Source organism: Chelonoidis abingdonii, chromosome 3 (genome assembly GCF_003597395.2).
Source record: "Chelonoidis abingdonii isolate Lonesome George chromosome 3, CheloAbing_2.0, whole genome shotgun sequence".
Classification (NCBI taxonomy): domain Eukaryota; kingdom Metazoa; phylum Chordata; order Testudines; family Testudinidae; genus Chelonoidis; species Chelonoidis abingdonii.
This window is the reverse complement of record NC_133771.1, coordinates 37,007,795-37,035,214: the sequence shown is the minus strand read 5'-3', so window position 1 is coordinate 37,035,214 and position 27,420 is coordinate 37,007,795. Positions and strand designations below refer to the sequence as shown.

The following is a 27,420-nucleotide window of genomic DNA, read 5'->3' as shown; positions in this document are numbered from 1 at the left end:
TTGGTGTTTACACCATTCAGATATTTGTAGACATCACTTTAGCCAATCTATGGAGATCACATTTAACTCTTTCATTCTGCTCTTAACTGAGTCTCTCCAGCCCCCTGATCACTTTACTCTTATGTCAACTCCCTCACATTTGCCAGTGTGTTTCTAAAATCAGGTACACATAATTGCACTCAATATTCAAGATGAGGTCTGATGATGTTGCACACAAAACTTCATCATGTTGCACTCTAAACTTCATGGGGCATGAAGTCATCCCTAAGACTTAGCTACCAATCAGTTTTAGTCAGTAAATACTTAGTCATATTACTGTATAAACGAGGAGTGGGCAAACTACAGCCCGCAGGCCACATTAGGCCCACGGGACTGTCCTGCCTGAGCTCCTGGCCCGGGAGGCTCGCCCCTGGCCCCTCCCCTGCTGTCCCTCCTCCCCCGCAGGCTCAGCTCACTTGCTCACTCTGTTGCTCACACAATGCTCTGGGCGGCAGGGTTGTGAGCTCCTGGAGCAGCGCAGCTGCAGAGCTGGCCTGACCCGATCTCTGTCCTGTGTGGTGGCAGCGGTGGCAGTGTGGCCCGGCTCCAGCCAGGCTGCACAGCTATAGCACCGCCAGCCAACAGTGCTCCAGGCAGCACAGTAAGGGGGCAGGGAGCAAGGGGGGGTTGAATAGAGGGCAAAGGAGTTCAGGGTGGTGGTCAGGGGGCAGGAGTGTGGATGGTGGTCAGGGGGAAAATGGAGCTGAATGGAGGCAGGGGTTCTGGGGGGGGCAGTCAGGAAGGAGGGACGGTTGGATGGGGCAGCAGGGAGCAGTCGAGGAAGAGGTTCCGGGGGCAGTCAGGGAACAGGGAGAAGGGGTGGTTGGATGGGGCAGGGATCCCTGGAAGGCCATCAGGAATGAGAGGAGGGGTTCGATGGGGCGGCAGGGATCCAGAGGCAGTCAGGGGACAGGGAGTGGGGGGGTGTGGATGGGGCAGGGGTTCCACTGGGGCCATCAGGGAACGGGGGCGGTTGGTTGGGGCAGGAGTCCCGGGGGAAGGGGGGCTGGGCCACGACCCCCTCCCCTGTACAGCCCTCCATACAATTTACAAAACCCGATGCGGCCCTCAGGCCAAAAAGTTTGCCTGCCCCGGTATAAACTGTAGCCAGATGGGTAGGGCCTATTCAAGAGAGCTCATGGATTGGCATAACCAAAGCTTTTCAAGTCAATATCAAGGGGCATAATCAAAGTTTCTATGGTCAGTTAGTACAACTCCTGCCTGCATAATCTTTATTAGGATTATAATATTAATATTATAGAGTATTATAATTCTCCTATTGTGATAAACACCAAATTCACACAGGAAAATAAAGGTTACCATAATCAGGGTCATGCATGCATAGCTAGAGTTTTGTTATGCATTCCTTATGCAGAGTGTTGAATGGAAACTTTTCCCAGAATACAGTTTTATTTAATCAAATGTATAGTTGTGGATATGCCTCAAGGAGGAATTTAGATCCTGTACATTTTTCGGTTGAGTTCAATTACAGCCATGAGTATAACCGGTGAAACAATCACAGGAACTGCAGAATTGCATGTCCTACAATTTGTGTCTCATTGCAAATTCTGCCTTTTCCTGCAGAACTTAAGCTTCTTGTTTTAGGGCAGGGAAACAGGGGGTGGAAATTGCTAGTGCACTGGGTGGTACCGCTAGCCTTCCCTGCATAAATCAATATGCTGTTGCCCTGTTAAGCCAGCATTGCAGAGAACTGTCTCCAGACAAACAGCATCAGCAGCAAAGGTATGAACTGTTTCTTCCATTCACCTCGATGATGTGTTCACTTGAAAATCTAGCTGGGACCACTTAAATGCTAATGCTACCGTGAAATAAACTCTAACAAACACTCACCTGGAGACAGAAATTTAAAAAGAAGACAAAGCTGCCTTAGAATAAAATCATCCCTGGTGTAACCAGAATGAAATCAGTGTAATTACTTCAGAGTTGCATTTAACCCATGATTCTCTTCTGTTGCAAAATAAGCTCTTTCCTTTTGCCCGCCTGGTGACTAAAATGGCCATTTTTTGGTCGCTGCTGAAGAGGCACTGGGCTCTTAGCTGCATCTTTTGGCACCTAAGCATCTTTAAAAATCTATTCCTTAAATTCCGAAACCCCATTTTCTAAAGGCTCTTAATGCCTAAGGCACTTTTAAAAATAGAACTTAAGCTGTGGGATCAGTTGATCTCTTTTGACAATTTTACTCTATTTCTTTCATTGTTTGGAAACCACAAAGCACATTTTGAGTGCTACTGCACTGTAAATAATCTCTCTTTAAACTGTTATGAGCTGAAAGCATTAGGTACCCAGTGTACTCAGCCCCCAGGAGAGGGAATGCCTCCTATGTTGCTGATAAACTAAACTCACCAGCTAATTAAAGAGTGAGTGGCTTAACAGGCTCTTAAGGGAGTCCCATTCAGTCTACTGTGACCAAAAAGATGAAAATGAAATGCAGTGATTTATGGGGGATGGGAAGCAGCAAAAATAGGGTAATCTTCAAGAGACAGAGACACAATTGGATACACCATAGCGGGATTGGAGAAATGCAATTGACTTACATTACAAATGAAACTGTAGATATATATATTTTCTAAGTGCAGATAGCTTAAGCCAGAAGCTCCAATCGTTATGCATATTCATTCTCCAGATAATCCACCAAACATAATTATTTGTTCACTCCATAGTTTATATTATTTAAAATCTCTAATAAATAAAAAACAGCAATAAAATCCCAACTTTGGGAAGGAAATGGAGCTGAGAGTTAGAAGGGTCATTATTTAATTAAGAACAAAAAAGGCAAATTCTATTTAAAACCAGAGCATCACTGAATTTATTGGATACCTAAAATAAAATTTTTAAAAACCTCTTAGTTCTCTTCTGGAATCAGTTTGACATTTTTGCAAGAGCTAATCATAATTCTCTTGTGGGGCATATTTGATATTTTGCTTAACAAAATGCATATTTCCCTGGTGTATGCTGTCTTTTAATACTTTGTGAGTATCATAAACCTGAACCCTAACATCAGCACTGCAGTAGAAAGGCTCTCTGTTATGATCAATCTAGCTATAGTAATAATCAGTGATTTTGAAATGTGTCCATGTGAAACATTCCTGTTTGAATTGTTTTACATACAGACTACGACAGCTGTAGATAACTTGCGTATAATACAAAATGCTGCCTAATTCCAGAGGGCCTGTTTAAACTCATGTTAGTTTTAAACAATTTCCTACAGATATTAGAAAATTTGGAGCAGGGCTTAGCAGAAGATGGAAGTATGACTAACATTACACAAGAGAACCGACAAGGTAGGCATTTTTTTAAATTTCTTTTTACAGGTAGTGTATTTTTATCACTTGCCCAGGTATGCCAAAAGTTTTCATAAGACTACCCCAAAGCTGTTAAAAGAGTTCTTTTGTGATTGAATAGTCTCTTCGGCCTCTGAAATGATACACCTTGTATTTTTATTTGCTGGAATTCATTTCACAGTTTCACCTTTTATTTTGATCAAATTGGTGCAGTAAATCAAATCTCCTATGTAGTTTGAAGAAACAAAGAACATGGCTGCCACTCTGTAGTGTTAGGTGAAAATCAATTCATTGCTGAGGCATTGGAGAGAGACCAGATGGACGTCTATGTTAAGAGGCTCATTGCCTCCATCAGTCTTCTCCCCTGAAATCTGAGAAACTTCTTTCGATCCAAATTTTCCCTCCTTCCCTGTTGGTCCCAGCAGATTATATTAATTTGGAGGGTCTTTTGCTGTGTATTACCATATTTTGATTGAACATTTATGGGAGACTTTTTCTTTTTTCCTTTTTATTTTAATTAACTTGTTTATTCAAGATCACGGGGCAGGAAGAAAGGGGATTTAATCAGGAGCTGCTGTTTGAGACTTCTGACCAAAAGAACATTCCTTTTTCTCTGATAACATTTGGGGGGGGGAGGCAGCCCTATAATACCTTTAAACACGTGGGGTGGGAGGGATGGAAAGGAAGGAAAAACATAGGTAAGGATGAGGAATAACATTTTCTAAAGTGTCTTAGGCACTGGAGATCCTAAGGCTCACTGAAAATCAATGAGATTTGTGATTCAGGGCCTTAGCATCCCAATGAGACTTAGACGCCTAAACTCCACTACATTCCATAAAACCAGTTTGGCTGCCTCCTAACCCTAAATTCTCTCAGCACCTAAATTTTTGCTTTAAAAGTTCCCAAGAAACCAAAGATTTTGCTTCTGTGCATGTGCACAATACCTCACTCATGGCGTCTAGCTGCTTAACTCGCAGTGGGATCCTCAAATCAGGTGAAGATAGGCGGGGAGATGTCTATCTCTCCTGCTGGGCCCAGCCTGGTAAGCGTGCTGAGAGCATGCTTAATGGATGGGGACTTTTCAGAATCCAGCTGGAAGAGTGGGAAGTGGTGGTGGTGCTGCTGCCTCCCTTATAACATTTAGCACAGTGATTAGAGCACTTGCCTGGGATGTGGGAGACCTAGGTTCAATCTCCTTCTGCTTGATGGGGATACTGGATTTAAACGGGTCTCACACCTCTCAGGAGGGTGTTCTAACCATTGAGCGTTGGGATATTCTGATGTGTAGTATCCTCAATCTCTCCTGCTGAAGTTGGATATATAGTGAAAGAGTGATTGGAGCTGGGGGACAGGATCTTGGGTCTCCCCAGGTGAGTGCCCTAACCGCTGGCCTGTAGTCTCATTTGCACTTTCTCTTTCTGGCCATATGATTATCTAAGTATTAATATAAAGTGGAACCGCTTCAACAGGAGAGACTGAAGGAGCCCCACCTCAGACTATCCCTTAATCCCATAGTGTGACAGGGTCAAGCCAGATGGCTACAGGAGACTGATAGAAGGCAGATATATTAGCCCCAGGTTAAGTAGGTCCCCTTTCCCTGGATAAGGTAACAGGGAAGGTTCCAGAACAAGCAGGAACTTTTTGGAAACAATAAAGGCAGACAGGCCAATTAGAACACCTGCAGCCAATCAAGAAGCTGCTAGAATCAATTAAGGCAGGCTAATCAGGGCACCTGGGTTGAAAAGAGAGCTCACTTCAGTTTGTGGTGCACGTGTGAGGAACTGGGAACAAGAGGCACAAGGAGCTGAAAGTGAGAGGGTGTGCTGCTGGAGGACTGAGGAGTACAAGCATTATCAGACACCAGGAGGAAGGTCCTGTGGTGAGGATAAAGAAGGTGTTTGGAGGGAGCCATGGGGAAGGAGCCCAGGGAGTTGTAGTTGTCATGCATCTGTTACAGGAGGCACTATAGACAGCTGCAATCCACAGGGCCCTGGGCTGGAACCCAGAGTAGAGGGCGGGTCCGGGTTCCCCCCAAAACCTCTCAACTCCTGATCCAACACAGGAAGATCTCTGAGGCTAGCAAAATCCTCCAATATGCGTAGGACCCACCAAGGTAGAGCAGGAACTTTGTCACAATAGTTAGGACACACTTCTGAGAGATGAGAGGCCCCTGCTTAAACCCTTTCACCCATCAAGCAGAGGTGAGATTTAAGCCCAGGTCTTCTACATCCTGGGTAAGTGTTCTAACCACTGGGCTAAAAATTATAAAGGAGGTACCATCACCACCTCCTCCAGCATTTCTTGCAAGGAACCACTTAGACATCTATGTCATCTGACATCATGAGAGTATTGCAAGCAGAACACAAGCGCCTCCTGGACTTAGGCACCTAACTTTGTCAGAGGAGCGGGGCTTAGGACATACCCCTCTCGTTAGCCTCTCCCATTGGCTAGCTTAGACATCCAAGCATCATCTTTTTTTATGAGGGAGCTGCCCCAATAAATATGCAAGGATGCTCAGTACACTGCCAGCTTTCAAGTTTTATGGGCTGAGGATCATCCTGGATGTGCCAGGTATTATGTACTTCAGAAGTGGTAACCGTAGTCGCTTTTTAGAAAAATGGGACTTAGGCACCTACGTCATTTAAGTGCACTTGAACATTTTACCTGACGTGACTTTTTAGGCACTGTAACGGGGCAGATGAACCCCTTACCATGTCCAGCAAGCTAGGGGTTAAAATGTCCTATCACAGGAAGCCAAAAGTCTTTCTGCCACTGCCAACAATCTATGAGTTAACCTAGTTAACATTCCTCCAGGACACTGTTCCCCTAGAGGGTCTAGGAAATCATTGTCTCCCATTAGGGTGGAAAGAGAATAAATCAGTTTGGGTATAGTTGCCAACCAACGTGAAAGTTTGCTTTAGACAAATCTCTACATATGCTAAGTGCTTTTTAGGGGGAAGAGAGGGCATGTGCAAGCACCTAGCACCCAGATATTTGCATATGTATTCTGGTGAATATTAAATTCACTTTTTTCTGAGGACAAGACCAAAAAGCAGAAAGAAATACTTCACCTTTCACAAAAATTTGTACACAACACTCGCCGTTTGCTCAAATTATTTGAAAAAAATGAAGCTCCTTCTCTTTCTGTGTGGCTCTGTTTTCATCTTCTGTTCCGTCCCCATACCTGGTTTCCTTCATAGGGTTTCACTCTTCTCCACCCGATGGCTTTCTCCCACATGGATTCCCTCCTCATTTTCCCCAGGCCTTTTTGCTATTCCCCACCCTCCCTCTAAAAGACTGACTGCTTTTTGTCACATACGCAGAGACTTCTGTCCTAGCCGCTTACTAGCTACATCCCCTAAAAGCTGTCCCTTTCACCAGCAGGTAACTAGCTCCTTGCTCTACGCCACTGTGTTTGCAATTGCCTTTAGAACTGTGCTCAGCTTAGCAGGGGGAAAGCTAAAAAGAGGTGGTCAGCAGGAACCAGGGGAGGGAGTTGCTGAGCAGCTGGGAGAGATGCTACTGTGCTTGGACTACAGCTGCCTATCTGCCTAACACTGCCAAAAGACCCTGGGGATGCTTGCTGGTATTGTTGGCTGCTCTTGCCTGATGGGTTCGGTCGGCTCTGCTCCCTACATGCCCCTGTGCTGCACTTTGAGCTGCAGGAAACTATATTTTTGTGGAAAATCTAGCTGAAACAAACCTTATTAACTGTGGCTAATTAATTCATTATGGGGATTATGTCTGGGGAGTAATTTCCTTATTGCCAGTGTGAGTAGGTGCTGCACCAACCAGCCCATTACATGCATCTTCTCTAGTGTGGAGCAGAACGTCTCATTTTCCAATTGTTCAGTAGGAGGAGAGATTTAGCACTGCACCATTTGCCTGGCAGCACGTTTGTTTTCTATAAGGAACGAAGTCTGCAGCTGCACCACGCACAGAACTCCCATTGAAGTGAATGGCAGTTCAGAGCATAGAGCCACTGTACAATCAGAGCCTAAATTAATAACCATTAAGATGGAATGTTCAGACTGATAGTGTAGCAGCAAGGTCTTGCAAGGTGAGTTACTGTCATTTCTACTACAGGGTTACAGATCATAATTATCAGGTATTGGGTTTCTATTTTTTGTTTTCCCATGTCATTCTTTAGCCCCTTGCTGCCAGCAATAAGAATGCCTCCTGAGTGTCCTTTTGGTGCATCTTGCATATTTGTTCATCCATCGGACTTACTGGGCCTGAGCTTGTGGCTGCTTAATGTGCAAAACTCCCATTGTCTTCTGTGTATTGAGCAACTGTAGAAATGCATGCAGCCATCTAGGTGACATTTTCCAGCATATTTGAAAGTTCTCATTCGCTGCTGTTTTTACTTTACTCTGTGCCTGTCATGGCTACCACATATATATCTTAATAGTGCCAGCAATAACAGAAAGTGTTCTTTATAACCAAGTGACATCACAACACAAAACAATAAACTATAATCAAATGCATTGTTTTTTTAAACACATCACAATAAGTTTGACATATGGTATGAGCTACATAATAGCCTAATTTCCAATCACTTAACTTGAACTCAGACCAATGTAACCCCAGATTTTTTTAATATTAACATTTAGAGACAACACAAGCACTAAAACATCAGGAAATGCACCTGACAAACCTAAATTTGCTTCAAAAATGGGATGGTAACATAATTAGAAAGAGTTATTTAACACTGTCATGTTTCTGCCATGGGCTCAGAAAGAAACAAAAGGTAGAAAACAGGGTAGAATGTCCTCTGATGGTATGCAAGGCACTCCTAGTTATGGCAATACATGTTTTACATGAACTTGGGGTGGAAAATATCTAAAATATGACTTATGCTGCTGAATGATATGAGAGCTATGACTAAGGAAGCTATTATAAATTAAATACCAGGTCCAATCTTGGAGACAAAACTATGCACTCAATTTTTAATGTGTCTAGAACACAAAGTTATATTTTGTACCTGTCTCACCAAGCTTTTATTACCTGTAATGAATGGCATTTGTAAATCATTAAAGAAAATTAACTCTCTGTAACCCACCATGGTTTTTATAACAGACCTCTTTATTGCTACACAAGAACAAAGAGTTATCACTGTTCTGTTGCAACCCCCTTTTTTTTTTCCTGTCTCTTCAACCGCAGTACAGCGACTTTGAGAGTTGATTGTCAGGGTGAGCCATAATATCTGTTTTCAAATAATTAATTCAAAATCAATCATGTACCAAATTAATATCCCTGATGTCTATTTTTGAAGAACAAAAGACTAATTTTATTTCTAGTACTGATCTATAGAGCCCTGCATGGATACAGAATTTGTATCTGCATCCGATCCATGATCCACAAACATGGTCTGAAGATATAAAGTGGATAGCCTCAGATTTGCATGGGTCTGCTGATCTATGGCCCCTGTGACAGTGAATACATAAGGAGAACCATTCTCTTACAACATCATGAGTCTGTCTCAAACCAAGGGAACGAGAAATCTGCTGCTGCAGCTTTTAAAGCCTGCAAGCTCCAGGAGCGCAGAGAAGACAGACAGGCTCGGCAAATTTTTCCACCATATCACTAAGCCAGAGGCAAACACAAATAGTCCCAGACTCAGTGAGCTCTAACCCTGCATGTTCTGGCTTTGAGATGAGATTTCAGCCTATGTTTGGGTTTCTAGCTGATTAAATTTAATCCCATAAATTACACAATTGTATGCTGATGGTAATAATTATTTAGATGTTTCTGTGTATCTTTTGTTCTGAACTTAGAAAATGTGTGGCTTCTTTTAGTATTTAATATGTTGCCTGAACTGCAAGCTGAAAGGTTGTCCGTTACTTTTGCATCATTGCATCATTTATGCAGATATTCTATTCCGAGAACCAATCAAACTAGTCCCTTTGAGAGAGGCAGTATTTTCTATCTGACAGTACGGTGTGGCAGAGAATTAAAAATTCTATGCTAAATCCCAGTGATGTTAACAAGGGGGATCTTTTAAATCAGAATTCATAGGACCAATAATTGATGGCTAGAAAGAACCTCTAATTTATTTGTGCACATTCACAAGCTGCTCTTATTTTGTAGCCTCTGTTGAGCTGTGGAGGTCACGTCTGGGCCGGGTGATGTACTCCATGGCAAACTGTCTGCTAATGATGAAGGTAGGTGGGTGGCAATAGCTGCAGAGTTACCGTATATACTAGAATAGAATGTCAGAGAAAGTGCAAGAGAATTACCGGTACATGGATAGGGGAAGACTACCTGACTGTACAAGGTTTAGCTTAGTGAAGAATTAATTAGACTTAGTAATTACTTATTTAATAGATAACCACTTGCAGCAATATTCTTTAGGACCATATCTGCACTTATTTCTTTTGAAATCATTTCAGAGCACATGCAATAACAATACAGAATTTGCATTTTTAAATTGAATTTTTCAAACACTTAACTAAATACTGTAATTAAAATCAATTATATGCTCTCTGTCTTTCTCAAACTATATACTAGGAATGTTACTCTAGTAGCACACAGTAATGATACTGTAGGCTTTGTGTGTGACAAAGACTCGAAACATCCAAATACATCTTCTGCCTTGTCCATATGTCTGTGCAACAAGGTTCTGACCCTGGAGTTTTTAGTCTCCTATAGCTGCAATGGTAGGAACAGTCAGAGAGGAGTTGTCTATTTTTTGCCTGTTTTTTTTCCTCCTCCTGTAAGCCATCTTACTCCATTTTGTGTGGCAGCTTCGCCTTGCATTCAGAAAGAGGGAACAACAAGCTTCTTCCAAAGTAGACCTCATTGCCATGGGAATAGAGATGCCCCCATGCTAAGCTTGTGGCAAGAGCAATGGACTGCCTTAACCCAGATCTTAAAGCTACTTTATGGATCAATTAGCATCAAAACCCCAGAGCAAATTATCCACACTATAACCTCTCTCAGACCAGGCTCTGAACTTCTCCATATTCCTAGCGTTGAACCCTGTTATAGTTTTGGCCTTCACAACATCCCAAACCGTAACAGGGTTCAAAAAAGAATTAAATAAGTTCATGGAGGATAGGTCCATCAATGGTCAGGGATGCAACCCATGCTCTGGGTTTCCTTAGCCTCTGACTAACTGCCGGAAGTTGTGAGTGGACAACAGGGGAAGTGGATACCTTGACAATTGCCTGTTCTGTTCATTCCTTCTGAAGCATCTGACCACTGGCCACTGCTGGAAGATGAGATCCTGGGCCACATGGTCTGACCCAGGCCTGACCCAGTATGGCCGTTCTTATGATCCTAGTTGCCCAACATCATTCCTGAACCTGGCTTTCAGTAAAGCTGAATAAGCTACTTGTAAGCCTTGTTTTCTTGATGTTTTTAACACTGAAATAATATCTCAAATAATGTACAGGTATGAAAGTGTCAGTTGCCCAGAGCCTGCCTTAAAATTCAGCATTTTGCTCTTATGAGGATCCCAGGAGATGGAAACATATATTCAGAATAGTTAGAGTGAGATCAGCACTATTCCTTCTTATGTAAATGCAACAGCACAGCAAATCAGGGTGGTCAGAAGAAAGCCCCATTCTGTCTTTAAAGCAAACAAGTCTCTTTTGAATCAGAATCCTGAGACACGGTCAGTTTTCAGGAAACTCCCCTTTTTGAAATGCAGGGAGGAAAAAAGTTAATCTCCATCCCAAACTTAAATCTATAACTGGAGTATAAAAGTATCTAGTTAAAGAAATATAGTTAACAAACACTGCAGGCTTCCAACTAGTTGTACAGTAACTTTGCTTGTAACTATACTGATTTTTTTTTCCCAAGCTCCTTATATCTCCTTTAGTCACTTCTGCACTCCTCTTCTTTTCTGCTTCTATATCCCATTCTTGTTTCTGTTCCCCTTTCATCCTTTTTGTGGTATTTTCTTCTCACTTCAGTAGTGGCATGAACTCTAACTTCTAAGCCAGTCATCAGTGTTTCTGACAAGGTTCTTCAAGGGAACTGCTGCAACTCATTCTCCTTCCTGCATTTCCCAAAAACAGGGGAAACTCTCAATTTAGGAAACTAGAATTCCAGGATTATTTCCAGAATTCAGATTTCCCACGTAATAATACATGTTGCTTTTGAACCCCAACATACCCATTACCTGTATTAAACTCGTCCTTGAACATGTTGCATGTGCCTTTCCATGGTGCACATAATTTTCAAGAACTGCCTTATAAGAGTCAGAATCTTTTAAGAGTAATTTTCAAACATAAGTCATATTGCAATTAAAATCAGGACAAAATGTGAAGATAATCTGTACTATATATGCCACAAACCCTCTGACAGAGGTAAATTAGCTTCTTGTTTGTTTTTTCCTTTAAATGTTCCCAAATGTTAAAACAGTCTTAATAACAAACAATGCTCATATATTCATCTCTGCCTTCTGCTTTAATTGATAACAAATTATTTCTTCAAGTAATGATTTTTAAACATGGTCTTTTTCTAGGATCAGCGTTTTTTGAGAAAATTAATTACACAAAGCTTCAGATATCTGTAAGAGATATCAGTTGTATGTAATATACTTCTAGAGGCATATTCATTGTAAAATATAACATTCAGTTTTGAAGCTTTTTGTTTTCCGGTGTAATGAATAAACCAACAAATTCTGAACTGAATCAGTGCAATCTATCGCCATCTAGTGACAATATATTATATTGGGATATAATTCTGTGTTGATTCTGAAGGACTGTTTGTTACTTGAATCATTTGTGCTGTTGGGTAGATTGGTGATGATGATGATGATAATAGTTATTTACTGAACTATAATAATATTCCCTGTAACTTGGTGTAAAAAACATGGACTAATTTCCAGCTGTAAATTTTATTAACCTTTTCCTTTGGCTAGAAAGTTAACTAGTATTTGTTGAAATATAATTATAGATTATCTTTAAGGCTAGGATTGTCAAAGGAACCTAAAATAGTTAGTTTCCATGGGAGTTGGGTGCCTAACACCTTTAGGCTCTTTTAATAAACCTAGCCTTAAAGTTTAAACTCAATAAATTCCCCTCAGTGTCATTCTTCTTGACCATCCTGAAAGGAAAACTTACATGACCCATGGAGTTCTGTCCTTACATGGCCACATGAGCACCTCACTGATAGCCCTGTTAGGTAGAAAAGAATACTATTTTACAGGTGGTGATTTGAGGCACAGAGAAGTGACCCAAGATCACACAGGAAACCTGTGGTGGAACAGAGAATTGAACCTGGATCTCCTTTACCCAAGGCTAGTCCTCTAATCCAGTGGTTTTCAAACTTTTCTTCTGGCTACCCAGTTATGGAAAACTGTTGATTCCTGTGACTCAGTGGAGCTGGGGATGTGGGGTTTGGGGTGTGGGAGGGGCTCAGAGCTGGGGCAGATGGTTGGGGTGTGGAAGGGGTCAAGGCTCTGGTCTGGGGATGCAGGCTCTGGGGTGGGGCCAGGGATGAGGGGTTTGGGGTGCAGGGAGGGGCTCTGCATTTGTGGGGGGCTCAGGGTTGGGATAGCAGGAGATTGGTTTGCAGGGTTGGGGCACGGGCTTACCTCAGCCATCTCCCAGTCAGCAGCGCAGTGGAGGTGCTAAGGCAGGCTTCATGGCTGTCCTGGCACCACAGACCACGCTGCACCCCACAAGTGGTGCAGCAGCTCCAGCTCCTAGGCGGAGATGCGCAAGCAGCTCCATGTGGCTCTCACCTATAAGCACTGCCCCCCAGCTTCAGGTGGCCGGTTCCCAGCCAATGGGAGTGCGGAGCCAGTGCTTGGGGTGGGGGCAGCACACAGAGCTCTGTGGCCCCCCTGCCTAAGAGTCAGACCTGCTACTGACTGCTTCCCCGGTCCAGCATGGTGTCAGAACGGGTAGGGACTAGCCTGCCATAGCCGGACAGCACCGCCATAGGGTCTTTTAAGGCTCGGTCAGCAGTGCTGACCCATTGCCTTATATTCCGCAACCCAGTATTAGATCACAACCCGCAGTTTGAAAACCACTGCTCTAACCACTTGACCATTCTTCCTCAGATATGGAATTATCTTTCTCCTGTCTTCATCATATCTAGACTACTGAATGCAGCAGCATGAGGGAGCATTCATTCCAGATCCAGCTAATGCTATGCATTACCTCCTTTCAGCAATCTGATTGATTGCACACACATACACAAACACACAAAATCTGCATTGCATTTTTACTTCGTCAACCTGAAACATTTTAATTTTTAAAAAGTTCCATCCCAAACTTTTGCAGTCTTACCAAATTTGTTGTCACTGAAAAATAAACTCTTAAATGACATCCCTATGCATAACATAGATGCACTCTAATTAAAAGCAAGTGCCATATTTTAAAACATATAAAGAACATAAGAACTTATTTATTCAGAATTGTACCCACTTTTGGATAGCTTGCTGCTAGTAGAACCAAAACCAGAAGAGATTTTTTTTCTGGGGTGGGAGGGGTATCTGGGTCTACTGCAATTAAAAGATGTAGAGGAGGAAGGGAAGACAGCAATCTATCCTAGTGACGCAAGAGTCTGATGTCTAAGGACTCTCTTCTGATTTGGATTGTGTTCTGATTTAAAAGACAGAGACAGCATACATTGTCCTCTCTCTTGCTTTAATTATGCTGTAGTACTATCTTCTGGATTCATAACACTGTGAAACTCTATTTTCACAGCCACTACACAAGTACTACAGAGAGGGAAAAGGCCAAGTTTTTTTCCTTTTTAAGAAAGTTATTCATATCCTCCTTTCTCAGGACCAGTTTCTCAGGACTAATCCTAAAGACCAGTTTAGGGTGCAAAAACAAAAGGTGATTATTAGTCTCTAGTTTCTGTACCTGATCCCAACATACCACTGAGCATGAACATTTGTTCCTACCTCCAATGAACTAAAGATCATATTTAAATTATTTGGATTTAAAATAAATCACAAATTTTGAACAACCTGTCTAATGCAAAGATTATTTAATACAAACAGAGATGCATTTAAGTACAAGAAACATATTTTACTTTTCTTCGTGCAAATAGCCTGATTGGATTCATTGGGACTATTTACATGAATGAGTCTATCTAGGTTTACATCTAAATAGTGCTTGATTCAAAAGTTATTAAAATTTAACATGGTGTTGCCCATTCTCATAAATTTTCATGTGTAATGCAAATTTGTCCCTTCCTGCAGGCATTCTTATGCAAAAATCTTCAGCCTTCATGTGATTTTTTTTTTTTTAGGAAGCAATGTGTGAGAGAGAGAGAACTCCCTACTTATGTTTTATAGTTTAGTGGAAGGTGCATGAACCTTTTAAGTCCCAGTATTATGAGTTCTAGTCATAACGCTTCCAGTGACTGCTGTTAATGTTTCTATACCCTTCTCGACCCTTATTATAAGCCAAGATTTCATATCATACGGGAAGGTAACTGTCCTTCACAATTTGCACAGATAACTGGGAGCTTACACAAGCCCGCTTCAGGCAGAGCTGAGAATGAAACACAAGTCTCTAATATGACAGAGCTAAGTTTATCCATTTTGCAACATAGTCTTCCAGAAGGAACCTGTCAAATGAGGTGCCTGTATAACTGACACTAGTGCAGTGTGGCTTTCTGCCATAGTGTAGTGGATAAGCCACACAGATTAATGATTCTGCTACTGCATTCATGCAAAGAGGTGTGGTTCTTAAACTGAAGTGTTAGCGACTCACTCTTTTACACCCAGAATACAACCCTACATATGTCCCAAGCAGGGGCATTTTTTCATTAGGTTATGCTTTCTGTAACCGCTACACCAGAATCTGCTCCCAGAACCAGGAATACAAGCCAGTTACCCTGATGTCCAGCCTTCCATTTCTGTAACCCACTAACTGTGTGTGTGGTGTCTCCCTGTATGAGCTAGTCCTCATACAGATAACAGCATACTTTCCTCCTGTCACTTACTCTCTTAGCTGAAGTGGAGGAGGTCTGTGCTTTGGATCTGAAGATCGTGGTTTCCAACCCTGCTTGTACTGAGGTGGGGTGAAAAACTATATATATGTATAAAAGTTAGGGTAATGACCGCAGAGTAATTACTAGAATTATTTTATGTTGTAAAATATTGCATTTAAAAGTGAATTAGTATAACATCCCATTTGTTTTACTGTTGCGTTTTTATTATGTGTAATTGGTTACGTGTAATTGTCCCTTTAGACACATGAAGTGACAGACTGCTTTGTCTCTTCACCGAAGAGTTAACTCAAGTTCTCTACCTTCAAGTTATTTCTCTGAAGTTAGCATAGCTCAAGGTGGAGCAGCCACAATGCAAAATAATATTCAAGTGGCAGCATGCACTCATGTGTGGCACAAAGACTTCTGGGTACACATCCCATGATTCTTAGCACTGCAATAAGTTGAGCTGCTCTATGAATTATTTCTCATTGATTTGTGGGAGAAGTTTTCTGCCTATCTGGATATTGGAGGTGGGGGAAGAATTGTGGGGAGGCAGTCTAGCAGCACTTGATAGTGTTAACCTGTATCCGCACATGCTCACTCAAGTTTTAAAATTTGTAAGAGTTCTCCACAGTGTAAATATCACCCACACATTGATGGAAGGGGGAGTTCAAAAGAGGGCAGACCAAATAAAACCTCCTGACTTTTTTAGGATCAGTCTGTTGGATTTTTGAACTTCTGGGATAGCCAATATTGATACAGTAACATTTAGTGTGACATGGTGCATCAGAGTGACAACAAGAGCTCTATATATGTCAGTTATTAAATATTATACATTTATCATTGTTAATAAATTATAGTCACAGTTTGCAAATTGTTTGCAATTGAAGATCTCTTGATTTTTGTTACTGCAAAATTGAATTATTACAGGGGGTGATCTGGGTCAGAAATAGGAGGCGCTTAGTCATTTTAAATATAGCCATAAGCAAACGTAACAAAGTTCACATTATCTCCTATCAGTTATGGAGTAGAGGAGAAGGCAGAAGAAATGCCTGCGGCATTGTTTCCAAGTAAGTTAGTGGAAAAAGTGACTCCTGTTGCTTTTCAGCATTAAAACTTGCAGAGATTAGAGCACCTTCAAGAGGCAAAACAAAACAAAATGGTAGGCTGCTAGGCAGAGTGTATGCCAGCTATCTTGAGATGCTTGTGTACAGCCTGGAAAAATCAGGCTGTGCCCCTTAGTCTCTGATATGGTTTTGATTCTGAGCATCACACTAGAAGTCCTTGTATTACAATTTACACATGGAATTTTCAGAAGTGCCTAAATCACTTGGGTGCATAATCCCCATTGATTTAGACTAAATAGCACTTGTGCTCTTAACTCACTTAGGTGCTTTTGAAAATGCCGCCCTAAAACATTATTGGAAGTTAAAGAGTAAATGGTCAGGTTCTGTTGGTAATTTTGCTGAGGAGAGACGTGATCCAATTGGAAAAAGAAATGTAAAGAAAAATCTGCCACTTTATCACTGGCTGTAGTGTACATTTCCAATAGAACTGAATAGTCAGAAGGTTAGAATAGTCAGCAGCTAGCACTGCCATGTTGGGAGGAAATTCCATTAACATTAAACTTTTGCAGTGATTTTAATTCTGTACCTGTTCTCATTAATATCTGTTTACTGCTTGCACACTTTTTAAAAACAGCGTACGTAAAACAATGAGTGAATGCTGAGCTTAAAAATCTAGTCATGTGCTTTTTTTCCCCTTTAGGACTATGTGCTTGCTGTAGATGCATATCACACAGTCATCAAATATTACCCAGAACAGGAACTTCAGCTGTTGAGTGGAATTGGAAGGATTTTTCTTCAGGTATATATGTTACTCTGAATATGCTAAGTAACGTTATTGACAGTAATGTAATGAGCAATTGCTGTATTTAAAACTCTGTTCTTATTCTCATTAGGCATATATATGGTAACCTAAATGTAGTAGAGACTTTAAAATAAGATAAAACAGAGTCTCTACCATGAAACATTTGACTAGATTAGAAAATGTAAATATTTACAGTGGTGAATCAAACTCAGTTATATTATCTAACAAAGATGACGCTATGAAAATTACACCTAGTAATTATATCCGTTCAAAGGGTGAGATCCTGATCCAACTAGAGTCTATAGCAAAACTCCCACAGACTTTAATGGGGCCAGGATTTCACCCCAAATCTAATTTCCCTCTTCTTCAAACCCATGCAGGCTCCTGGTGTTTAATCAAACTGCTCCCTAAACAGCTTAATCCAAAAGCTATGTGAGAATTTCCTCACCTTCCTTTTGCCATGGCATATTTCCATTGTGGAGAGAAAAACCAGCAGTGTTTCATGTGTACAAATAGTGTGCATATGGCTGTGTAGATTATATCCATTAAATACTGTTGCAATATTACATTGTTTTTCAAAAAAGGATCTCTTATTACTATGCTACATAGTAATCTGGTGAAAATTGAAGTCCTAATATTTCGTATCTCACAAATCAATAAAGAATGGGTTTGTAACATTCCCTAATGTTAAACACTTCAGACTTTCTCTCTTATTAATAAAGAAAATATTAGTGTTTAAATGATATAATTATTTATAAACTTTCTTCTTGTCTGTGGTGCTAAGGCTATAAAGTTAAACTATTCTGTTTGGGGTTTCTTTTTACTTGGATGAAAGATAATTAAATTATTATTGTTTGTTTGAAATCATATAGGTTGTCATTCAAACAAATCCAATTATGGAATTTTCAGTTTTTCTAGCAGGACTTTTATTTCAATGTAGTTGATCATTCAGTAGAAATGTGGTGGTGGTGGTGGTGGTGGTGGTGGTTGAAGGTTTTTTCTGAATCAGAATTGATCAGAAAGTTAAAGTGAAATTCCTATAAAATTGAGAAATATAAAAGTACATTAATTATAGACAACTTCTACTAATTATGTATGTTAAAGAAAGGTATAACTATGAATAAAGCTACTCAAAGTTCACATCATTGATAATTCTGGGTCATAATAGAAAAATCAATCAGCCAGCCTGATTGCTTTACTTGGCACTGTTGTGTGACAAAGCAGAGATCACTTCCTGCTCCTGAAGTCTTTGTCTCTGATACATCAGTGACTGCATTAACACTCTCAACCTCAAGAGAGTGGGCGTAGACTGCCCCATGTCTCTGAAGAGCAGTCTGTCCATCCAACTTAAAGAGTGGTGTTAACAGGCTCTGAAGAGAATCCTGTGAAGTTGTCATCCTCCTTGATGGTTGGCTATGACATGGGATTATCTGAATTAGTGGCTTTACTGCCAAAACTGGACCTTTCCTCATAGCATAGCAGAATGGAAAATAGAGCCTGAGCCTCCTGTTGGCTTGCTGACATAACCCTGGACGATAGCTAATGAAAATACCACTTCTAAATGCAAATAGGTCTTTGGCCTGGTGCATCAGGGAAAATGTCTTTATTGCTTGGTGATATCTCCCGTTTTTATATGATAGTTTTAAATATAAGAATAAAAGAAGAATTCAAATTGCCTGTTTATGAAAATAAGTATAAAACATCACTGAGAGAGGGTAGACTGGACTGAAATTTAATAGCAACAAATTCCATCTGGAAAGTGCTAAGCAAATGATAGAGGAATTTGATGTCAAAAGAAGTCGTCACTGAGCATGTAAACAAAACTAAGAGGGGTGTGAACTCAGAGAGAGGTGCAGTAAAGAGGAGTTGGGAGCCAGCATGTGTAGTGTCAGCTGTCTAGCATGTTTGAACCCTAGAACAGGCAAACTCCATGAGAAGAAGACAAAAGCCTTTTGCAGAAACTAAGGGGAAAGGCAAAGGGAGCTTTTCAGAACTCAGGCCTCATACTTTCACAGAAAAATAGTGCCAAGTGATTCCCAAGTAATCTCAAACTGTTCTATTAGCCATGAATTGCAACCAGAAGGGGCACAATGAGCCAGATTTTACCCATTTATGAAAGTCCCAAAGATATTTTGGGAGTAGAATTCAACTCCTAAGTGTGAAGTAATGCAGTGGTGAATTTCTAGATGTGACTAGTGAAGAAGTGCTATGAAAATGAAGTGAAGGGTGGAGTCTTGGGAGACGTAACATTGGCATAAGGATAAGCCAAGTGTTGTATTTTCTCTTACTTCAAATTTCTCACAAGACCCAATTCTTCTATAATGCCTACAAGAATGTATTGTTTCAGGGGCAGTGAAGTATAGCTGAAGAGTTTTTAATTTTCTTTTTAAGTATACAAAATAGTGTGTGTGGTATTTCTGTCTGATATTACCTATATCCTTCACCTTCCAAATGTCACTTATTTTTAATTTGTTATGAGTGTCTTAGAGCAGGAATCATCTCTTCCAATGTATTCATAGAGCACCTAACACAGTGAGGCCCTGATTTTGAATGAGGCCTTCAGTAGCTACCATCATATAAATACTAAATGAGAGGAGAGATTCGGAAAAAGCAGAAAAGGCCCCAGTCTATCCCCAAGATGCTTTAAGAGGTAATGTGAGTAAAGCTGTCAGCAACCACTTGAGACACATCAGAGACAAATTCAGACTGATAGGTTAGGAGGAAACAGTGAAGATGGTTTGGTCTTCAGTATTTCATTTTATGCTCCTAAAGTACTCTGAATCTGCTTGCTAGCCGACCCTTATTTGCTATTTGAATAACTCCATCAAAGGACTTGAAAGGTGAAATTACTGTCTAATATACAAACCTGTGCTTTTATGTTGTTCTGTGACTATTTTAACCTCAGTCTCTGCAACAGATTACAGCAAAGGGAATTTAAAAATAGCCCCTAAAAAATTTTCTGAAAAATAATTCAGTTAGGCAGTGCAGATTACGTTGGAGGAACATTAACAATGGGTTTGATTTTTTGAGGCTAACGAGGGTTTTCATGTTAATTTGGAAGCCTTAATAATCCTAATAGTTAAATTAGTTCAGAAAAAGTGATTGCAATTCCTGAATTAATTAAGTAAAATCCAGTGGTGGGGAAGTAATTTTAAATGGTTAAAATTCCAGGAGTAATTTAAACTGATTCTTGTATGTCAAATATCCTGGAAAAGCAAAAGGGATAAATATTTTCCATTTGTTTAATGGAGTAAAGGCACTTATATATTAATAGTTTATGTATAGTAATTGCATATTATTTAGAGACTTGAATGCTGAGATACAGTTAAGAAATAAGAATTGTTCATGATAACAAGTTTTGTAAACTACCATATTTTTGCTAAAAGAGAAGAAAAGCTTATTTCCTAAAATAGTCACTCAAACTTTAAAAACTGTGTGACATTTGATTCACTTCACCTTGACCACCCTCCCAAAAAAAATCAGTTCTGTTTTCTGACAGTTCCCAAATCCATCACTCCTTCTACCCATGCACCCCCTTCATCATCCAGCCCAATACTTCTGAATTCACCACCCTACTCCTTCCTCAGTACCCTCACTGAGACTCTTCTAAGTGGCTTCTCTACCTGGTATTTTTCTCTCGGTAGCAGCTGTGGCGGGGGGTTGTTTTCTAGTCTCTGGCTGTGGGGTGATTGCTCGGGAGGGGACTAGGTCTCCTCTGGTCATAGGTGGGGTGGTCATCTGAAGAATGGGTCTTCCACAAGCTACCTGGTTACCATGCGCCATCTCGCTTGTGATTGGTAGCTCCTGGCTTTGAAGAGTGATCCTGTTTCCTCTCTTGTGTAGTAGCTATTGGAGGTAGCTCTGCTATCTTCTCATTTCCAGCTAGTTTTGCAAACCTCTGGGGTTTTCTTTACAATGGAGACCCTAGACACCTGTCAAAGCAGCTAGAAATGAAGAGACAAAACCAACACTACATAATATTCTAATGTTCCTCTGAGCTCAGTTTAAGAACCAGGGCCTTAGGGAAGAGGACGCTGTATGTAATTTTTTTTATTCACTTCTGTGAACTTAATGAGGAATTGTAAAAGTCTGCCTTGATAATGGCTTTAGTCCATTCACAGTGAATAATGACTAATTGGAGAGGTAGAATTATGATGCCAGTTACTTTAATACTTCATATGTTTTCACATTTTGGTTCTTTGTGGAAGGATGTCCAATGAAGATATCATTTGAATGGGTCTTTCTCATGCATTGTCCTAACTTTCTTGTGATTTTTGTCATCCAGATTGGAGATATAAAAACTGCAGAAAAATATTTTCAAGATGTTGAGAAAATGAGTCAGAAATGGGATGGACTACAGTACCAAATTATGGTTTTAATGAACAGGTAGATAATTTAAGAGCTAAATGAAATTTAAAAATATAATTTTGCAAAATGTGCATTGTGAGTTTTAAAGTACTTTTGAGAGTATCTCTTTCTCTGTCTTGCTCTTTTATGTAACTACATCTGTCAGAAGTGAAACTGAATAGCATGTACGCCATATGATCTGTATTACTTGGTGTAGTCATCGTGGCTTGAAACTTCTTAATTACAAGAGTTGATTTTACAAAGTTTTTTCTCATGCAATGTTTTGAAGAATATTTTACCCTATTTTTTCAATATATACTTTTAGGAACAAAGAAGCTCTTTTGGATTCTGATCCTGCAAATAGATTAGCTAGTGCAGACCCAGCACTTGTTAGCTTCAAACGGGTGCCAAGGTATGCACTAGTAAATCAGATTGCATGATGGAGTCCTCAGTTTTTGGTGTTTATCATATTGGCTAAATATTTTTGACAAGTAAAATACTACTACAAGTGTGTTCTGGAAACAGATATAACACTTGTAGTTTCATAGAGAAATTATTTTAGGAAGACTCTCAGCATTTTACTAACAAATATAGAAAAGCATTGCTTTGGTGAGACAATATCTGAAGTGGCCAGTGATCTGAAGTGTCACTTCATTTGTCTGTAAATTGGTGTCTCACAGCTGGCTCCTGATTGCACTGTGAAGAGCAAATGTCAAAAACTCTCACATCTATAAGAGGGAAAATAAAAAGTGGTCTCAGTTCCATTTGAAATGTATTATCACCTTGGGTTTTTCAGGATAACTGACTCACACGTCACTTACTTTCTAGAGCATTTCTCCATCTTGGTCAGAATAACTTTGCAGAAGCTCACAGAGCCTTCATGGAAATTTTGAGGATTGACCCTGCAAATGCTGTGGTAAGACTCCAGATTTGCTACATTGAATTGACACCTGAGTGGTTCTGTCATAGCTTATCCGTTAGATTTAGATAGCACCCAAAAGGTGCTTGGAGCTTTATAGAAAAATGAGATATCGTCCCTGCTCCAAAGAGCTTTCTCTATACATAAAGATATGATACAAATAAAAACAAAGGGATGGGTAGGGGAAGGCAGGACCAGTTTACCTGAAGAGCATGATTGTTTACTGCATGCACTGTAATGGGTTACATGTTAAGGGGGCTCAGTACGAGCTTTTATGTATTGGCTTTGTTTTGTTAGAGGTACATACTGGAAAACAAAATGGCAATTGCCAACATATGGGGAAATAATTTGTCATGGATATTAAAGGGACACTATCAGCTTGAAAAATCGCACTTTAACTCATTTTAATTACTATTTTTAGAAATAACACTAAAGGCTTCTGATCCTCCAACTGCATCGTGCATGCACATGGGTCTGCCCATATATAACCAGCTGTAAATCAGAGCCTAAAATTCTTATCACTGAAAGACATTACAGAAGAATTGTCAAATTTTTTCATCTTGTTTACTTGTATATTTGGCAGCTCTCTGATTCTAGGGATGTATTAGTATGCTGATCCTTGAGCACAGGCATGTGTCTCCAGTGCCATGTTCCCAGGCCCCTTTAAGACTGAGGGAACCAAGTTCAGGGAGCACATGCTTGGAGTCATGTGACTGCAGGCTACAAACGCCACCTGCTATAAATAGAGACAGATCCCCCTCATTTGTGGGAGACCTGCAAGAGCTTCTTAGGAAAGAGGATTGTGTCCTCCCCCATCCCCAGCTTTCAGAAAGTGTGAAAGTCTCCCTTGCCAAGCATTTCGTATTACTTTTGTCTCTTTTGTACCTTGTGTCACTTAATAAATTTTGCTCTGATGAACAGGATATGGAACCTGATGAGCATTTGGGATTTATTTGGACTGCCCTATCTAGTGAATCTACCCATTGACTTAAAAATCAGGTTCAGTAAATCGGTTTCCCCTGTTTGCATCTATGTTTCATGTAGCTGCAGGGGAGAGAAGGACATTCTTAAAAATAGGAATATGTAAGTGTAAAACTAGAATAATTGGCAGGAGGATTCAAGGACAAGTGTGTTATCTGAAACCACTTTCAGCTCACTTTTAACATTATCTGTTGAGTCCTTTTACCAATCTGAATTCCAGCTTGGATTCTTCTGTCTTTTAGAACTTCAGATGTTGGAGGTCAGCCAGTTTTTGTTCTGGGATAGACACTGAAAGTAACCAAGCTCCCAATGCCAAGGATAAAAGAATTGTAGGATAAATAATACATTTCAACAATTGCAATTATATGCACACCAAAAAAAAAAAAAAGTGAAGACTTATTAAATTTGGTTTGACTCCAGACTCAATATATATTTATAATCTTTTTCTATAGGCTAATAACAATGCAGCTGTTTGTTTGCTTTATCTTGGAAAATTGAAGGATTCCCTCCGGCAGTTGGAAGGAATGGTTCAGCAGGACCCTAAACACTACCTACATGAGAGTGTTCTTTTCAACTTGACAACTATGTATGAATTGGAGTCATCCCGCAGTATGCAGAAGAAGCAAGCGCTGCTTGAGGCTGTAGCTGTCAAAGAGGGTGATAGCTTTAACACTCAGTGTCTCAAGTTAGGATAGTTTGTTTTCATCTTCCAATTTTTTTTATGAAAGGCTAATTTTTAAAATTGTACATACTCTGGCTAATATGTAAATGTTCCTCTTATGAATGAAATGAAATAAAATCTCTTTAATTATGAACATATGGCAGAATTACTACACTATCTACACGTTCTGGAACAATAATCCTTGCCTGTCACTATTGGGATTTTGTGCTGATCCGTAGCCAGCTTCTTCTCTGCAGGTCTGTTACTATTTACGGTTATTCCTAACTGTAGTATCCACAATCTCATTTACTCAGATGGATTCCTTTTTTAGGAGTGACATGTTTGAGCTGACTTGTCTTATGGTTATTGTTGTTGGTTATTATTATAAATTCTTCAGTGATTAGGGGAGAAACATGACATTATCAAGTCTTATAACATGGCTAAGGGTTCCAGAGGATGTCTGTACAAGTAACACTTTTCAGAGTGGTACCCGTGTTAGTCTGTATCAGCAAAAACAACGAGGAGTTCTTGTGGCACCTTAGAGACTAACAAATTTATTTGGGCATACGCTTTCGTGGGCTAGAACCCACTTCATCGGATGCATGAAGTGAAAAATACAGCGGCAGGTATAAATACATGAAAGGGTGAGGATTGCTTTACCAAGTGTGAGGTCAGTCTAACGAGATAAATCAATTAACAGCAGGATACCAAGGGATGAAAAATAACTTTTGAAGTGGTAAGAGAGTAGCCCATTACAGACAGTTGACAAGAAGGTGTGAGTAACGGTAGGGAGAAATTAGTATTGGGGGCACTGTCTGTAATGGGCCACTCTCTTACTACTTCAAAAGTTATTTTTCCTCCCTTGGTATCCTGCTGTTAATTGATTTATCTTGTTAGACTGACCTCACACTTGGTAAAGCAACCCCCATCCTTCTGTTTTTTTCACTTCATGCATCCGATGAAATGGGTTCTAGCCCATGAAAGCTTATGCCCAAATAAATTTGTTAGTCTCTAAGGTGCCACAAGGACTTCTCATTGTTTGTAGAAATAGCATTTATCATAAAAGTGAAATCCTGAATGCAGATTTGTTTTCAGCATCTTCTAGTTTGTATGTCCCACGCTCCAAAGCCAATAAACTCAGTTCCTCATATTTGTGCACTCACAGTTGATTGTTTCATTTTTTAATCCAATATTTAAAACCCTATACTTTCAAATGAGATCTCTGGATCAAAAGGAGAACCACTGCCATCCCTTAATTTATCCCTGTTTGATAGAGAATCAATCCAGATACTCTATTAATCTGTAAAACCATCTATGTAGGACAAATAGAGAGAGCTTTACATTGTGCTCAAGCACAATAATGGTCAGGAGTAAGATTCTCTTGCTGCAGTTGGAGTAGCCTATCATCATGAATTACTGCACTGGGACGATGTGCAGTCTTGAGCTACCAGGGTTCAACACCACGTCTTCTAGTCAGGTTTTTATACTACGCCTACCACTGTGATATCTCAGTGCTTGTAAACAGTACAGGCCTACATTTTAAGGCCAGCTAGTAAGATGGCGTTTTTTGTTTTTTGAGATGTCCAACTTGAGGCGCACCCTAAAGAGACCTGATTTTGAGAGAGTTCTAAGTGTTCACCTCTGAAAATCAGACCTCTCTGAGGTGTCCAAGTTGGGCAGCCAAATACTGAGGTATCTATAATCACTGATCACGTTTGAAAACTTTGTCAGCACAATAACAGCTGTATAGCTAAGAGTTTTGGCCCATTATTCTAGAATGCTGTTATTTCTCCCTTAAGTTACTGGTATGTTGATACAATGGATAGCCGTGCTTCCAAAAGTTTAAAAAAAATAAATCTCTGTAGGACTTCTGTGGTTTAAGGTCAGTGTTCCACAGCTGAATCTGAACCCAACTAGTCCAAGAAGGATATGCATTCAGTTAAACTAGTTATAAAATATCATTGCTAACACTTATTTAAGAGCCGTGGGGCGGGGGAGTATTGGCAAGTATTTTAGCACAGTGAGATAAAACTGTTGGTAGTTTATATCTCTTTTTGATGAGCACAACATATTGCTATAATTTTAAATGTAATATAAAGACTATGGGGCAGATCCTCAACTTGAGTATATTGTCATTACTCAGTTGAAGTCAGTGTAGTTTACAGCAGATGAGGATCTGGCCCAAGATGTTGAGTGAAACCCAAGAGAATACTGTCCTCAGTATAATTTATTATATGCACACTCTTCCCTACCTGATCCCCTTTTCTTGTGTTTAATATTTCTCCTAGACAGATATGTAACCAGGATAGATTTCTATCACACATTTTCCTTGTAGACATGGAAGACAGCAGAAAGCAATTCCAATTAAATAGCTCAATTTACATTATTGTGAGACACAGCTTCTCTTGACGTTTTGCTTAAAATCAAGTGTAGCATTAGTATCTGATATTGTCTCTCGTGCATCTATAACTGCACTTTTAGGAGGTCTGAATAGGTCTTTGCTATCTCTAACTACTATGGACCAGATTCACCATCGCCCTGCACTTTGCTGTAGTAATTTGTACCAGTGCAAAATGGGAGTAAATGGCTAACGTTCTGATTTTGTAGCATCTTACATTCACTTGGCACTAACATAAAGGACTACAACAAGGTGTAGGGAGGCAACAGAGAATCTGATTGTGTCCTACTTGAGGAATCAAACTTTAAAAAAAACAGGCACTGAAGATCTTCTGAAGGGTATGATAAATTGCCTGCAAAATGTTTTTTTTTTCATTACCCAGCTTTTCTTTTTCTTATTATGTAACCGGAGACCCCCCCGGACACAAATCACTTTAAACACAGATTCACTGCCTATTGCACAAATGCTATTTCAGCATGTTTTCTATGTTTTTTATTATCAGAAGTCTTTGTTCTGATAACAGTGTTATTGAGGAAGCTTGGACTGTAAGACCTCTAAACACAATGAGCCATTAAATGATATAGTTGGTAAACTTACAGAATATTTAATTACATTTTAAAATTTAGAAAGTGGATTTGAGTATTACTGCAGAGTCAATTTAAATTAACTGGTTACAAAATGCAAGAAATTGTCAGTGTTGCAATATGGTTGAGATTTTACATGCATACAGCTTAGTAGCTTCAAAGTTCCACATATCTCAGCCATACAGAACACATCTCGGATTTTTATTATAGATATATATGGTGTTAACTTTAATGCCATATGGCTAAATTTTGCCCTTGGTGATACCCAGGCAATCCTGAGGTTTCCTGAGTGTAAATGAAGGCAGAATTCCACCTTCCCTCCAGCATGTGTCATCTGGACAAGTTTTTGGAGGACGTAGAAAAGTATAGCTTGGAATAAATTGACTTTTATATTGTTAAAATCTCAAGCATAA

At 40.0% G+C, this 27,420-nt stretch overlaps 1 protein-coding gene across 3 annotated transcripts in view; it reads left to right on the top strand.

Moving 5' to 3' along the window:
• TRAPPC12 (trafficking protein particle complex subunit 12) overlaps positions 1 to 24,179 on the top strand; it is an 85,981-nt gene extending 61,802 nt beyond the window's left edge. For 2 of the 3 annotated variants that reach the window (XM_032791084.2, XM_032791083.2), the window contains exons 7-12: positions 3,269 to 3,341; positions 9,432 to 9,505; positions 17,016 to 17,114; positions 21,403 to 21,503; positions 22,293 to 22,380; positions 23,817 to 24,179. In XM_032791084.2, the coding sequence (XP_032646975.1) occupies positions 3,269 to 3,341; positions 9,432 to 9,505; positions 17,016 to 17,114; positions 21,403 to 21,503; positions 22,293 to 22,380; positions 23,817 to 24,059 (678 nt within the window). In that variant the 3' untranslated portion in view covers positions 24,060 to 24,179. The remainder of the gene's footprint in view (positions 1 to 3,268; positions 3,342 to 9,431; positions 9,506 to 17,015; positions 17,115 to 21,402; positions 21,504 to 22,292; positions 22,381 to 23,816) is intronic. The other variant, XR_012655482.1, reaches the window with a different exon arrangement.
• Positions 24,180 to 27,420: the final 3,241 nt, after the last annotated feature.